Source organism: Neophocaena asiaeorientalis, unplaced genomic scaffold, assembly GCF_003031525.2.
Source record: "Neophocaena asiaeorientalis asiaeorientalis breed wild unplaced genomic scaffold, Neophocaena_asiaeorientalis_V1.1 scaffold114, whole genome shotgun sequence".
NCBI classification, from domain to species: Eukaryota; Metazoa; Chordata; class Mammalia; order Artiodactyla; family Phocoenidae; genus Neophocaena; species Neophocaena asiaeorientalis.
In genome coordinates, this window is record NW_020173116.1 from 7,092,062 (window position 1) to 7,105,496 (window position 13,435).

Genomic DNA, 13,435 nt, shown 5'->3' on the forward strand with positions numbered 1-13,435 from the left:
CCAAGACCCGCTGGCTGGCCCCTCGCGTCCGCGCGCCGGGGCCCCTGGACCCCCTCTACGGCACCGTGCGCCGCTTCCTCTCCATGGTGCAGCTCAACCCCTTCCCCGCCGGTGAGTGCGTCCCTCCCCCGGGCGGGCCTCGGCGGGTATTGGGTCCCCACTCTGCACCCTAATCTCCTCCACCGAGGGGCGCACCCACCGTCGGCAGGCACTTGGAGGGCAGGGTCCCCAGCACTCCCCAGCCCCATCTTGCTCCCCAGAAGGCCCGGGCACCCAGGGCATCACCTTCCTGTGTGACCTTGGACAAGCCCCTTTTCCTCTCTGAGCCGCGGTTTCTCTGTCCTGAGGTAGAGGAAGTTACAGTCAAAGTTCTCCAGGAGCGGGTTGAGCTTTTTCTCTGGGTCTGGTGGCGCCGTGCTGGCTGTGAGGACCAGGATGGGCAGCAGGACAGCTCCCAGCCCGTCGACTGCCTCTTAGGAGAAGGGCTGCTGCTAGGCCAGGCCCCTTCTCTGCTTTTAACCGGGCTGCCGGCTTTCCCGCTGCAGGGCCTACCTGGGGGGCGCAGGAGGAGGGGGGAGCCAGGCCTCCCTGCAGACACAGCCTCCTGTAGCCCGGCTGAGGCACGAGGGCTCCGGGCTGTGGTGACACTGCCTTCTCCAAGGGTGCCGAGGTGGTGGGAGGACCCCCTTCGGAGAGCCCACCTTTGCCTGGCAGCGGGGGTGGACGCAGGGGCAGGGCAGTCGCTGCCCCCAGACCCAGCTTGACTCTTTTCCTAGAGCTGATAAAGGCCTTGCTGAATGAGCCATCCTCCGTGAAGGCGGATGAGGTGAGCGGCCGGGGGGGCGCTGCCGGGGGAGGGCGTTCAGCGGTGAGCACGAGGGACCGGAGAAGGAGAAGGGCCGCATCGGCTCAGCCCACTTGCTGGGTGTGCCCCAGGGTGGGGTTTCTGGCATCCCTTCCCCTTTTCCGTGAGCACTGCAGTCCGCGGACCTGATTTCTAACCACGGCTCTGCCCTTCAGCGGCTGTGGGGTTTGCAGGGAGCCCTAGCCTCCCTGGACTTCAGTGTCCTTTCTTTGTAGGATGGTAACACGGTGCCCCTCACAAGAGTTAAAGGAGACGCGAGATGTGTGCATAGTGCCCCCGCCGCCCCGCCCCCGAGTGTGCCTCCCTCCCCTCGGGTTTCCCTCCGGAGTCAGGCGGGAGAGGGCTGGGATGGCAGGGTCAGGACAGCCCCTCATGCCTTGCTGCCCTGCCCAGGTGGTGCGGTATGAGGCAGGCTACGTGGTGTGTGCCGTGATCACCGGCCTCTACCTCCTGGTGGTACCCGCCGCTGGGCTCTGCTTTTGTTGCTGCCGCTGCCGCCGGCCCTGTGGTGGCCGAGTGAAGATGGAGCACAAGACGATGGCCTGCGAGCGAGGCACCCTCATGGCCTTCCTGCTGCTGACCACCCTCGTACTGCTGTGAGGGGCGCCCAGGTCAGGCGGGAGGCGTGGGCTGAGGCCCAAGGTGTCCACAGGCATCCAGCCAGCCCCTTGCTCTTCCCCCATCCCTGCAGGATCGGCGTGGTCACTGCCTTTGTCACCAACCAGCGCACGCATGAGCAGATGGGCCCCAGTGCCAAGGCCCTGCCGGAGACTCTGCTCAGCCTCCGGGGCCTGGTCTCCGATGTCCCCCAGGTGAGCGCCAAGTAACCCCGCACGTGCCCCCATGAGCACCAGCCATGGGCGGGACAGAGCAGGGTAGGTCCTGCAAATTCGTGGGTAGCCTGCGCATGAGAGAGGGTGCCCCTTCCAGCACGCACCTGACTGCCCCCTGCTGGAGAGTCCCTGTAATCCATGACGGCACCCATGGTATTCTCAGGACAGACGCCCAGTTGTGGCGGGTAGTGGGGGAATAAGGGCTGGGGAAGGGACGGGAGCCGGGGTGTCCACTGACAGGAAGGAGCAGCCTCACGGCCCTGTGTCTGCCTAGGAGCTGCAGGCCGTGGCACAGCAGTTTTCCCTTCCTCAGGAGCAAGTCTTGGAGGAACTGGATGGTGAGGATTCCAGCTCAGGCCTGCCTTGGGGAGGCCTCTCATCCCCTCACCCCGGGCTCCACCTGGGAACACCCTCGCAGAGGCGGGGATAGGGTCCAGCTGGGGAGCACGGCGGCCACTCTGCCGCAAGACCACCCTCCGGAACCCAGGGGAGGAGGATGGTTGGGTGGTGAGGCCCCTAGTCTCCTGGGGTCCAGCCCTGCAGACTGCCCTGTGCTCTCCAGGTGTCCACGGGAGCATTGGGAACACGATCCACACACAGCTCCAGAGCACCGTGTATGAGGTCCTGGCCTCTGTGCTCAGCCTGGGCCAGGGTGAGTGTCGCTGGGGGGCAGGCCCCACCCTCGCCCAGCCCTGCATTTCTTACGCTGTCCGTGGTCCCGCCCCTGAATTTCTCACGGCTTTATCCTAGGATTCCTTGTGGCACCTTTGCCCGCTCCTGGCTTAACGTGCCCCAGGGCAGTTTCCATTATAACTACAGAGATTAAGGACCACCAGTCCCCTGGGTTTGGGAGGGAAAGATGTTCTGCCTCCTGCAAGGTCTCCAAGGATGCTGTAGCAGTGGAGACCACTCAGTCCAAATGTGGGTCTCGCAGCCCTGCAGGTCTCCGTGGACCACCTCCGAGCCCTGAACGCCACCTCCGTGGAACTTCAGGAGGGGCAGCAGGCCCTGGCGCCGGCTGTCCAGGGGCACCGGGAGCGCCTCCTGGCCCTGCTGCAGGAGCCCAGCTGCCAGGGCTGTGCAGAGGCCCTGGACAGAGCCCACGCCTTGGAGCTGGGAGCTGACTTCAACCAGGTGCAGGCCCAGGCCTGAGGCCCCTTGGGGTGAAAGGGGGTGCTCTGCCCGCTGCCCCAGGAATCCCCGGGCAGCCTCTCTTCCGGCTGTTTCCTGAAGCGGACTCCTGATCCCTTTCCCTGGGCTGCCCCTGCCCTCTCCACGCACGCAGAGTTAACGATGGTCATCCTGGCAGTGGAGTGAGAGCTTCCCTGGGCCACGCGCTGTGCCGTGAGCCTCGTGTGACTTTGCTTCTTGAGTTCTCACTGCCACCCAGGGCCTTCGAGGCTGTGGTGGTCCCCATCTTGCACACGAGGACACAGTATTCAGAGGCCTCTGCCCCCATCCTTCCCCAAGGACCCCTCCCGGGCCTCTCTGTGGACTTTGTCATAACAAGCCCCTCAAACCATTTCAGGTGCCCTCTGTGGATGATGCCCTGCATCGGCTGAAAGGTGTCCCAGAGGCCAACTTCTCCAACATGGTCCAGGAGGTGAGTGCCTGCCCCAGTCTACCCGACTTCTTCGCAACCTGGCTGGGAACTCAAATGTGAGGGGCCTCAGTTTTTCTCTTTTGGGGTGGGAACCCAGTTGAACCTAAGACTTGGGTCACATCAGGGCCTCGCCTACCACGTGGCGCCCTGGGCTGGAGGCTCGCGATGCTGGTCCTTGTGTGCACGGGGTCTGGTGGGGGAGGCAGGCCTGGAGCTCAGAAGGAAGAGCTAGGACCCTCAGGGGGTGGGGTCTGGGGATGGCCAAGGAGCGAGCACACAAGCTGAGCCCCAGACGACAGGCGGGCTCTCCTGGGTGGAGACGGGCTGTGGGAAAAGGCGCAGCGTGAGTCAGCACCTATGACCCGGGGCCTGGAAAATGCCGGACTTGGGGAAACGGTGAGTCAGTCGTGCTGGGTAACTAGAGCAGAGTGCTCCAGGAGGAGGGAAATAGGGCCTGAGGCTGGAAGAATAGACTGGAGCTGGACTTCAGGGAAACCGCCCTGGTGGTCCTGTGCAGAGTGGCAAGTGGCTGGGAGAGATGAGAGGATGGCTAGGAGTCTACTGTAACAGTCTAAGCAAGAGGGGCGGGGACAGAAAGGAGCAATGTTTGGGGGAATTGAGTCAGGCCAGGCTGAGGGAGAGGAGAAGAAGGCACTGACTAAGAGAGCAAAGGGAAGCCTGTTTCCTGATTTCCTGGTCTGGGAGCACCGAGGGGGGATGCTCTCCCACTGGACCTGGCATGCAGGGGTCCCCCAAGCTAGGACACCCGGGCGGACAGCAGGAGACACAGCTGCATTTGCTTCCGGCAGGAGAACAGTACCTTCAACGCCCTCCCGGCTCTGGCTACCTTGCAGACGGCCGACGTGATCAGAGGTGAGGCCCTGCCCAGGGGCCAAGCTGTCTGCCTAGGATGCCCCCCAACACACCCCTACCTACGAGGCTTGTTGAGAGAGGAGTGGGGTAGTGGGGTGGGGAAGATGAAGGCTGTCCTCTTGGCTGGACCTGGACAGAGAGTGAACCATCTCTGTGCATCCCAGATGTTCTTCCTGTCCATCCATCTCCTCCCTGGGCCCCTGGGGGTCTTCCCCATCCCATAAGCCCCTGCTGCTTTGGGCAGAGCTGAAGAAGGTGGTGGCGCAGCAGCCTAGAGAGCTAAGGACACTGGTCGAAGCATTCCCAGGCTGGGAGGCGGCTTCTCGCTGGAGCCGAGCACTGGAGGAGATGGAACAGTGCAGCCGCCCCTACCTGAAGGAGGTGCAGAGATATGAGAAATACAGGTGCCTGGGAACCCGTGGGCGTGGGTGGAATGGGCAGCTCAGCTTCTCAGCCACCCTGGAACCAATTTCCAGCCCTCATCAACCCTCCTTATACTAAGTCTCCACCTCCATTTAAGCCAAGACCCCTCTCTCGTTGGGCCTCTGTGTCCCCACCTTGGCTGTGTGCCCTGGGGATCTGAGCCTGGGGACCCTATAGGAAGTCACACTTCTAAAGCCTCAGCCTTGGGGTAGTGGCCCCACCCAGCCACTAGGCCCTCCACCAGCCCCTCCTGTGCCCACTACTGCCCTTTCCGTGACGTCCCACCTTCTCTGTGGCAGGTGGATGGTGGGCTGCCTGCTGTGCTCTGTGGTCCTGCTTGTGGTGGTCTGTAACCTGCTGGGCCTCAACCTGGGCATCTGGGGGCTCTGTAACAGGGAAGACCCCAGCCACTCGGAAGCCAAGGGCAAGGCTGGAGCCCGCTTCCTCATGGTGTAAGAAGGGCTGGGGAGAGGGGGAGGGTCTCTCCCCCTGCCCCCGGGCTGGTACGTTCCTCTCATGCCCATGGACAGCTTCTGTGTAGCTGCAGGAGCGAGTCCTGGGGATCAAGAGACTGAGCTGTGGTCTGGCTCTGGGCTGACCTGCTGGGTGGCCCTGGGCAAATTATAACCCACCTGGGCCTCAGTTTGTATAAAAGGGTTGGCCTAGAGCAGGAATGCAAATAAGAAGCACTTCCCCTTCCCACACCAGTGGCAACTTTAATAATTAATGGGCACCTTTTCTCTCTGAGCCCAGATACAGCCTCAGAATCCTGCTTAACCCAGTGTCCAGGCAGCACTACCATTAGGAGGTGGCACCAGAGGTAGAATCTGTTTGCCAGCCCTGAACTAGATCGTCTCTAAGGCCAGGGCTGCCACATTCAGTTGTGCAGGAGGGTCACTGTATAAAGGTGCCTGGCCAAAGGGGTGAGTGAAATCCAGCCCATGTTTCACTCTCCAAGCCTCAAATCCTGGCATGGGGCCACGCCTGTCTCACAAAGAAGCCTTGGTCAGTGGCACAGGTCCTACTCAGATGCTGTAGGTTGCTGCCTCTGCTGGTGGGTCATGGCTGGCCATGCCAGGTGGCCCCATTGAGGCTGAGCTCTGGAGCTGGTCACCTCCATGTGTCCTCGGCCCAGAGGCCAGCAGCCCTGGCTCTTTGAGCAGAACAGCTGTGCTCTCCTCTAGGCTGCCAGGGCCAGCCAGAGCAGCAGCGGTAGAGTGGGGATGGGGGAGGATGAGGTGGGGCCGGTGAGCAGTTCTGAGTCCTCTCTCCTGCCCCGGGGCTGACTCACTGACCATGCTGGCCCCGGGATGGAGATGGGGATGGAGCGCACGGTCCAGGGCATCCTCCCTCCTGTCTCAAGCCTGTCCCTCCGCCTTCCCCAGGGGCGTGGGCTTCAGCTTCCTCTTCGCCGCGCCCCTCATCCTCCTTGTCTTCGTCACCTTCCTGCTGGGCGGCAACGTGCAGACCCTGGTGTGCCGGAGCTGGGAGAGCGGGGAGCTCTATGAGGTGGGCCTGCCCCGCTCTGGGGCCCAGAGGGATGAGGAGAGAGCTGTGGGCAGAGCAGGAGGTTTAGAAGGAAGTAGGAGCCTGAGGGGTTAGAAGGGAGAGAGAGACAGGAGGAATGATGGACACGGCCAAGGAAAGAGATGGAAAACCACCAGTGAGAGAAAAGAGCCAGTGAGTCCCCGGAAGGCTGCCCAGGCCCCAGGCAGGGACCTCGAAGGATGGCCCCCAGACCTGAGGCCCTCTGCCCTCCTAACACTGAGTCTTGGAATTGGGGATCCTTGTTCCCTGTTGCACTGAGCAGGTGAGCCAAGATGCTGGCCTGGGTCCTCCGCTGAAGACAGGCCAGCCACCCTCCTGGAGAGTCACGGGGAGGGTCCCTGCCAGGATTTAGGGCCCTGGAGTGATCTGAGTTGAGTTAGAGGCAGGTGTGGGCTGGAGTCCCAGGGTTGTGGTCTCTGCTGTGCCAGGGCAGCGTGGGACTAGGCCCTGGGAAGCTGGGTGGCCTTGCCCCCCCACTCCCCGCTCCAGGCCCGTTCCTCTGTGTCCCATCCCCAGTTTGCAGACACTCCGGGGAGCTTGCCGTCATCCATGAACTTGTCCCAACTTCTTGGCCTGAAGAAGAACCTCAGCGTCTTCCTGGCCTATCAGTGAGCGGGGAGCCTGGGCTGGGGGCCGGGGTGTGAGGAGGGGCTGAGGCGGGCATCCCATTAGGATGACGTCAGCCCCCACCTGCCCTCCCTCCTCTCATCTCTGATGCCTGTCGTTCCTCTGCAGGCAGTGCAAGCAAGGGGCTGCGCTCTGGACGGTCCTGCAGCTCAATGACTCCTATGACCTGGAGAAGCACCTGGATATCAGCCAGGTGAGAGAACCTTCTGGAACACACTGGGGACCCTTCCTGCAGATCCCCCCTCTTCCGGTCTTGCCTTGCTGGAGGGACCATCTCCTTGAACCCGAAAAGTCTACAAGAACAGTTGAGGCGCCTCAGGGGCAGAGGACCCGGGTGCAAGCTCAGGACCTGGCCCAGGGCTACAGCCCAGGGCAGCTTCCAGAGCGTATGGGTGAGTGCGTGAATGCCTGGAGGCTCTGACCAGCTCTGAGCACTGCGCTCCCGGAAAAGCTGAACACAGGTGAGGTTGAGGCCGGACAGGGTGGTGACAGTGAGTGAGAGGACTAGGGTGTGTGTCCTGACTGAGGACAGGCATCGTCGGTTTGGATGCTGCAGTGGGAGCGGGGAGGTTGGTGAGGGAGTGTGACAGTGAAAACGGTGGTGATGAAGTTGGGTACCACTGGAGGGGGGCTCCCCACAGCCTGTTCCCTAACCATTGGACTTTGCCAGAACTTGCTATGTAGAACTGGAGAGATTTACTCACACTGGCAAGAGACAGTTCTAGAACAAAGAAAAGGAAGTGCTCCTTCATGAGAGGAGACGTACTTTGAGAGCGTGGTTCTCCTAAGGGTGCACAGAAGCTGTAAAACACCCCCTCCTTTCCTCTCTTCACGCCCAAATGAGGTGGGAGGAGAGCTGCCTTGGCTCCCAGGGTCCCCCAGGAGCCCTTCCCAAGCATATCCTGGGAAAACCACATTTCTCCCACCTGCTTCTCCCCCCACCCCTCCTAAACTGCCAACTCCTGATTCTGCCTTGTCTCCAGAAACCTTCCAACTCCTCTTGAACCCACCACCTGCACCTAGTCCGCAGGCTAGCATAGCCAAGTGGTCCAGATTTCAGTCCCAGCTCCACGCCTTAAACTATAACCTGGGGCAGTCTCCTTAATGCCATAGCCGTCTCCTCTTTCAGCGTCTCTCATCAGAGGGGAGGTCCACTGAGCCGGCACTGTTCTGGTGCAAGGCCACAGGGTGAAGGCTGGCCACAGAGGGCTGCAGCAGGGGGCCTGAGCAGAGGAGGCCCTGTGCTCTGCTGGCTGAAAGGGGAGGGCTCTCAGCCCTGGTCCAGGGAAGGGAGGGGTCCAGGTCACAGAAGAGTCTGGACAGATAGGGCTTCAGGTCCAGAGGGACTGGGCAGTCCTTGGGGGCCATCTGGCAACAAACCAAATGTGACCTTAGGAGAACTTGTCCTCGAAGGAGATAATAGTGAGCCGATGATGCAGAGATAATTAAGACAAGGTGTGCTTTCCCGGGCCCCACGAGGACTCCGCCCGCCTTGAGACATCTCCTTTACCTGTGTGTTACTGGTGCCTGAAATGCTGCTCCAAGACCCCTGCCTCTGAGGATGGGTCTTTTCTCCCTGTGGGGAAGGCAGTGTGAGGGATGGCGAGAGGTGAGCTGAGCTGGGCTCCGTACTCTGAGGCTCCGCCCTGTCTTTAGCCTCTCACCTGTGAAACACTGGGGCTGAATTTCATGCCCTTTAAATCTCTCCCAGCAATGGTTGGAAAATGTCGAGTCCCCTTTTTTTTTTTTTTTTTTTTTTTGCGGTACGCGGGCCTCTCACTGTTGTGGCCTCTCCCGTTGTGGAGCACAGACTCCGGAAGCGCAGGCTCGGCGGCCATGGCTCACAGGCCAGCCGCTCTGCACCATGTGGGATCTTCCCAGACCGGGGCATGAACCCGTGTCCCCTGCATCGGCAGGCAGACTCTCGACCACTGCGCCACCAGGGAAGCCCTCGAGTCCCTTTTTATTTTTATTTATTTATTTATTATTTATTTTTAAAACATCTTTACTGGGGTATAATTACTTTACAATGGTGTGTTAGTTTCTGCTTTATAACAAAGTGAATCAGTTATACATATACGTATGTTCCCATATCTCTTCCCTCTTGCGTCTCCCTCCCTCCCACCCTCCCTGTCCCACCCCTCCAGGCTCGAGTCCCTTTTTAAACTGTGCTCTGTCTTGGAAATGTGATTGTGTCTATTCACTCATTCATTCATTCACTCATTTTTACACATTCAACAAATTTGTACGGCACCCACCACGCATGAGCCTCTGCTCTAGACGCTGAGGGTTTAGTACAGAGTGGGAAGATGAGGTGCCATCCTCATGGAGCTGATGGCAGTAAACTAGTACCCAGATAAGTAAATAGCACACAGGTGCTGTGAAGACCTTAACACAAGGTGACGTGATAAAGATGGGCCGGGGAAGCTCTTTTTCTTCTGCGTGGCCTGGGAAGGTCTGTGCTGCTGTCCAGTAGCCAAATAGACGCTGGAGGAGAGCTGGGTCTCGGTGTGGGTAAGGTGGAGTTGGGGATGGGTGGGGAGCAGAGGCCTGCTGGGAGCCTGTCTGGGGCTGGGAGTGTTCAGGGTAGGGGCCCTGGATATCCAGAAGGAGGGCCCTGAGGGCCTGCTGACCCCTCACCTAGGATAGCAGCTGTGGGGTCCTGGCTCACCCACAGAGCACGGCTCCACCCTGCTCCCTCCCTCCCAGTACACTGCCAAGCTGCAGCAGGAGTTGCAGAAACTCAAAGTGGACGTGAAGAATCTGGACCTGCTGAGCCCAGCCGCCCGCCAGGACCTGGAGGCCCTGCAGAGCAGTGGGCTCGAGAGCATCCACTACCCAGGCTTCCTTGTTGAGGTCAGCAGTGGGCACCTCAGGCCAGACCACGGCAGAGCAGAGGGGCCCGCAGAGGAGCTGGGGCTCAGGGAGCTGTCTCACCTTGTCTTGGCCTTCAACCGTCCCTGGACCCCTCCACATGTCCCTGGGGCCTCTTCTGCTGGGGGCGTCTCCAGACCATGTGTGTCCCAGCTGCCAGCACCTGGGCTGGGCGAGAATGAATGTGCCTCCACCCAACAGCGTGTGTTGCTGTCCGTGGTCCTGAACCCACTGCTGTGGCGAATGCTGGTGGGACGTCACCTCTTCGTTGGGTTACTCCAGAGGGCGCCTCATTTTTTTTTCTTTCCTAATGGAAAGTGTCTCATATGTTTCACAATTTCAGGTCAAACCCACTGTGACTGATGTGTCACAATAGACTTAGCTGGTGTGGGTGCTTTTGCAAAGACTGGGAATTCTGGGGCTGGGGGAGCCGGGGTTCATCCCCTCTTGGCCTCTCCTGTCCGTCTCCAGATTCAGAAGCCTGTGGTGAACATCAGCGTGGAGAAGCTAGTCCAGGAGCTGGAGGGACTGGCCCAGACCCAAGTAAGAAGGGAACAGAGACCCCACTTGGCAGGCTGGAGCCAGAGGCCTGGGAGGGGGGACGGGGTGGGAGTGCCTGGATTGGGGAGGGGACTGAGGGCCCCTGTCACCGAGGGCTGAGACTCTGGACCCCCGGCTGGGATGAAGGGTTCTGTAGCATCAGTTCTGGCTCGAGCTCTACCACCAACTGGCTGTGTGGCCTTGGGCAAATCATTCCTCATCTCTGGGCCTCGGCGTCTTCATCTCTAAAGTGAATTATCACCCACCTCAGATCAGATGACGTCAGATGTGGTCTGACATCGCACAGCTGGGCAAGCATTGCTAGGTGCACACCGCTTGTGGAATCTGCTGGGACAGATGCTGTGAGGACAGCCTGATGGATCAGATATCACGACAGTTGCCTCTAGAAGCTTAAAATGTACTGGGAAAAGTAGCACTTTGTATTTATAAATATAGAGAGTTTAAAAAGTTCTCTTCAAGGCATCTCATAGACACCCCTCTCCTACCCCCCACGATGCGCAGAGCAAGCTAGGACCTGGAACTTGGGCTCAGGCCCCCAAACCAAGATCTGGCCAAGGAACTTAAGGAGCCCTCAGTTTTCTGCCTCTGAGGCCAACCTCTGATTCCAGCACTTTCCACGTCCGTCCAGTATGTCTGGTCGAACGGTTTGGTGAAGGATGTGTCGTCAAAGCCTGTCTCGGCCCGGGCAGAGTGCCATTCTGATATGTCTCCCCTCAGGGCAATACTGTGCTGGGGCAGCAGCTGCAGAAGGAGGCCCAGGGGCTCAGAAAGCTCCATCAGGAGAAGCTCCTCCTCCAGCAGAGGCTTGTGGTAAGTCTGGAGGCTCAGGGAGTCCAGGACCTGGAGAGGAGATGCAGGGAGGGGGCAAGGAGGAGGAGAGGGATGCTGGGAACCCTCCCTCCTACCACTTCCTTCCCCTGACCGGCCCTGATCTCTTTTTCACAGGCTAAGCTCAACCTCAGTGTCCATGCCCTGGCATCCTCTGCCCCACTTCTCCAGGTGGCTGCTGGGGATGGATGGGGTGGGGGGGAGCAGGTGGGCAGCAGAGGGAGCAAGAACGTGCGGGCCCAGCTGGCTTGGGACCTCACCTGCTCTACCCAGGCCCCCTGGAAGTTGAGGGTGGGGTGGGAAGATCCTTGAGGACCGCCATATGTGTCCTCTGTCCTTAGGGCCTAACACCGCCCACCCCAAGGTGAGTATGTTGTGTGTCGTACGTTGAGTTAATGAATGGATGAGTGAATGAGTGGCTGTTCCCTGACCGAGCCCCTCTCCTCTCCCCCAGCCGGAGACCTCAGATGTCCTGGACAGAGTCACTCACCTGAAAGGAGAGCTGCCTACCTGGGCCACCCGTATCCTGAAGAATGTGAGTGGGAGGATGGGGCAGGGCTGGGGGGTGGCTTCAGAGTCAGAGGTGAGTTGAAGGGTTAAGGCTCGCAGGGTTCCCACCCCAGGATTCTCCAGCCCTGCCCCCTCACCGTGGCTCCCAGGAAAGCCAGCTTGACCTGTTCTGATGGTGCCAGGCATGGGGGGCAGGGGTGCTGGCCCTGGGACTCCGACCCAGGGCTCCTCTCTTCCCTGCAGGAAAGTGAGTGTTTCCTGACCCGGGAGATGGGCTACTTCTCCCAGTACGTGGCCTGGGTGAGAGAGGAGGTGAGTGTGGGCTCAGACCCTCCTGGCCTCAGGCAAGCTTCCAGCGGTACCAGCTGTTCGACCTCCTCTGCCCCCTGAGAGCCCCTGGGGGTGCCCTAGGCCTTCAGGATTGAACCCAAACTCCCAAACCTGGCATCTGGCTGGCTGGGTTCTGCCCATCCCCCAAACTCTGCCATAGCCCTTCTCTGAGGCCTGAGCGTGGACCGGGCTGTCTACCACCCACACTGGACCGGCAGGGGTCTCGCTTAACCCTGAGTGTGTCTGTACATGCGTGTGCGAGTGTGTGTGTGTGCACACGTGTTGCCTCCCAGTGAGGGTGTGACTTAGAGAACAGCTCTGGGCACACAGTAGGGGCTTAACCCAGGCTGGTGAACAGGGTGGGAAAGGCAGGAGGTGAGCGATGAGCTGATGGCAGTGTGTCCTCCCTTCTCTGTGTTGCCACATCCGTGTGTCTGTGTACAGCTGTGCAGTGGCTCCCCACTGTGTCCCTGGGCCTGTCTGTGTCCCTGTCAACCTCCCTCTGAGCACCTGTGGGTCTGGGTGTGTCTGCATGTACCTGCCTCACGTTGACACCACAGGTGACTCAGCGCATCACCACCTGCCAGCCCCTCTCCACAGCCCTGGACAATGGCCGTGTGATCCTGTGTGACATGGTGGCTGACCCCTGGGTGAGTGCCCCCCAGCCCATCAGGGCTTGTGGACGTGGAGGCCCCCACGGGAGGGACAGCGTGAGCGGGGCCCTGCCCCGGGCCTACACCCCCGCCCTTTCCCTCAGCTCTGAGAATGCGTCCCCGTGCCCCACATTGAGTCAGCCGGGGGACTGGGGGTGCCCAGACACAGTGCGTTGACCTCACCTCCTCTGTTCCAGAACGCCTTCTGGTTCTGCCTGGGCTGGTGCGCCTTCTTCCTGATCCCCAGTGTCATCTTCGCTATCAAGACCTCCAGATACTTCCATCCCATCCGGAAACGGCTCAGGTGAGGAGGCTGCCAGGTCTGTGGGTGCAGCAGGGGCCCAGGCAGGAGCCCTTCCGGCTGCTGGGCCCGGCCCCTGCTGCACGCCATCTTGAGACCTCCAGGCAGGGGAGACTTACGCCTAACGCTGAAGTCACACAGTCTGAGGAGCTCCAGGGCCAGAAAGTTCTTCCATGTGTCTACCCTGAATCCTTCTTGCTGCAACACATCCACCAGACCTAACTTTTGGGCACCCTTGCTACCCCTGAAGAGCTTCTGAGGCAGGAAATTCCGGGCTCTGGGCTTGTTCCTGTGTCGGGGCTGAGGGCCTGGGCCTGGGGGCCTCACTCACTCACTCCCTGTGATGCTGCAGTGCCAGCAGCTCTGAGGACACTCAGCCCTTCCACATCCCCCGTGTCACCTCTCTGAAGCTCTAGGACCGCAGTGAGTGAGTTTCCCCCTGCTTTATTCCTTGGTGCCAAGGGTGGGGCTGAGAAGGGAAGGGAAGGGTTTGGGTTCTGGGGTCTCCAGGGCCCAGGAGGGCAGGAAGGTTCTGGGACTTGGCTGGGACTGATAAGCCTGAGCTCAGCTCCTCCCCTCCCTCCTCCACCCCCTCCCCTCCCCTCC

At 60.4% G+C, this 13,435-nt stretch overlaps 1 protein-coding gene across 2 annotated transcripts in view; it reads left to right on the forward strand.

The window, feature by feature from the left end:
• Positions 1-32: 32 nt before the first annotated feature.
• PROM2 (prominin 2) overlaps positions 33-13,435 on the forward strand; it is a 15,362-nt gene continuing 1,959 nt past the window's right edge. Inside the window, exons 1-23 of one of the 2 annotated variants that reach the window (XM_024743644.1) lie at positions 33-111; positions 777-826; positions 1,259-1,461; positions 1,557-1,677; positions 1,973-2,036; positions 2,261-2,350; positions 2,633-2,832; positions 3,227-3,301; positions 4,111-4,174; positions 4,419-4,578; positions 4,897-5,049; positions 5,983-6,106; positions 6,662-6,753; positions 6,881-6,965; positions 9,482-9,628; positions 10,118-10,189; positions 10,925-11,017; positions 11,153-11,206; positions 11,490-11,570; positions 11,789-11,857; positions 12,436-12,525; positions 12,726-12,832; positions 13,182-13,252. In XM_024743644.1, coding sequence (XP_024599412.1) covers positions 84-111; positions 777-826; positions 1,259-1,461; positions 1,557-1,677; positions 1,973-2,036; positions 2,261-2,350; positions 2,633-2,832; positions 3,227-3,301; positions 4,111-4,174; positions 4,419-4,578; positions 4,897-5,049; positions 5,983-6,106; positions 6,662-6,753; positions 6,881-6,965; positions 9,482-9,628; positions 10,118-10,189; positions 10,925-11,017; positions 11,153-11,206; positions 11,490-11,570; positions 11,789-11,857; positions 12,436-12,525; positions 12,726-12,832; positions 13,182-13,245 — 2,286 coding nt within the window. In that variant the 5' untranslated portion in view covers positions 33-83 and the 3' untranslated portion in view covers positions 13,246-13,252. Of the gene's footprint in view, positions 112-776; positions 827-1,258; positions 1,462-1,556; positions 1,678-1,972; positions 2,037-2,260; positions 2,351-2,632; positions 2,833-3,226; positions 3,302-4,110; positions 4,175-4,418; positions 4,579-4,896; positions 5,050-5,982; positions 6,107-6,661; positions 6,754-6,880; positions 6,966-9,481; positions 9,629-10,117; positions 10,190-10,924; positions 11,018-11,152; positions 11,207-11,489; positions 11,571-11,788; positions 11,858-12,435; positions 12,526-12,725; positions 12,833-13,181; positions 13,257-13,435 lie in introns of both variants that reach the window. The other variant, XM_024743646.1, reaches the window with a different exon arrangement.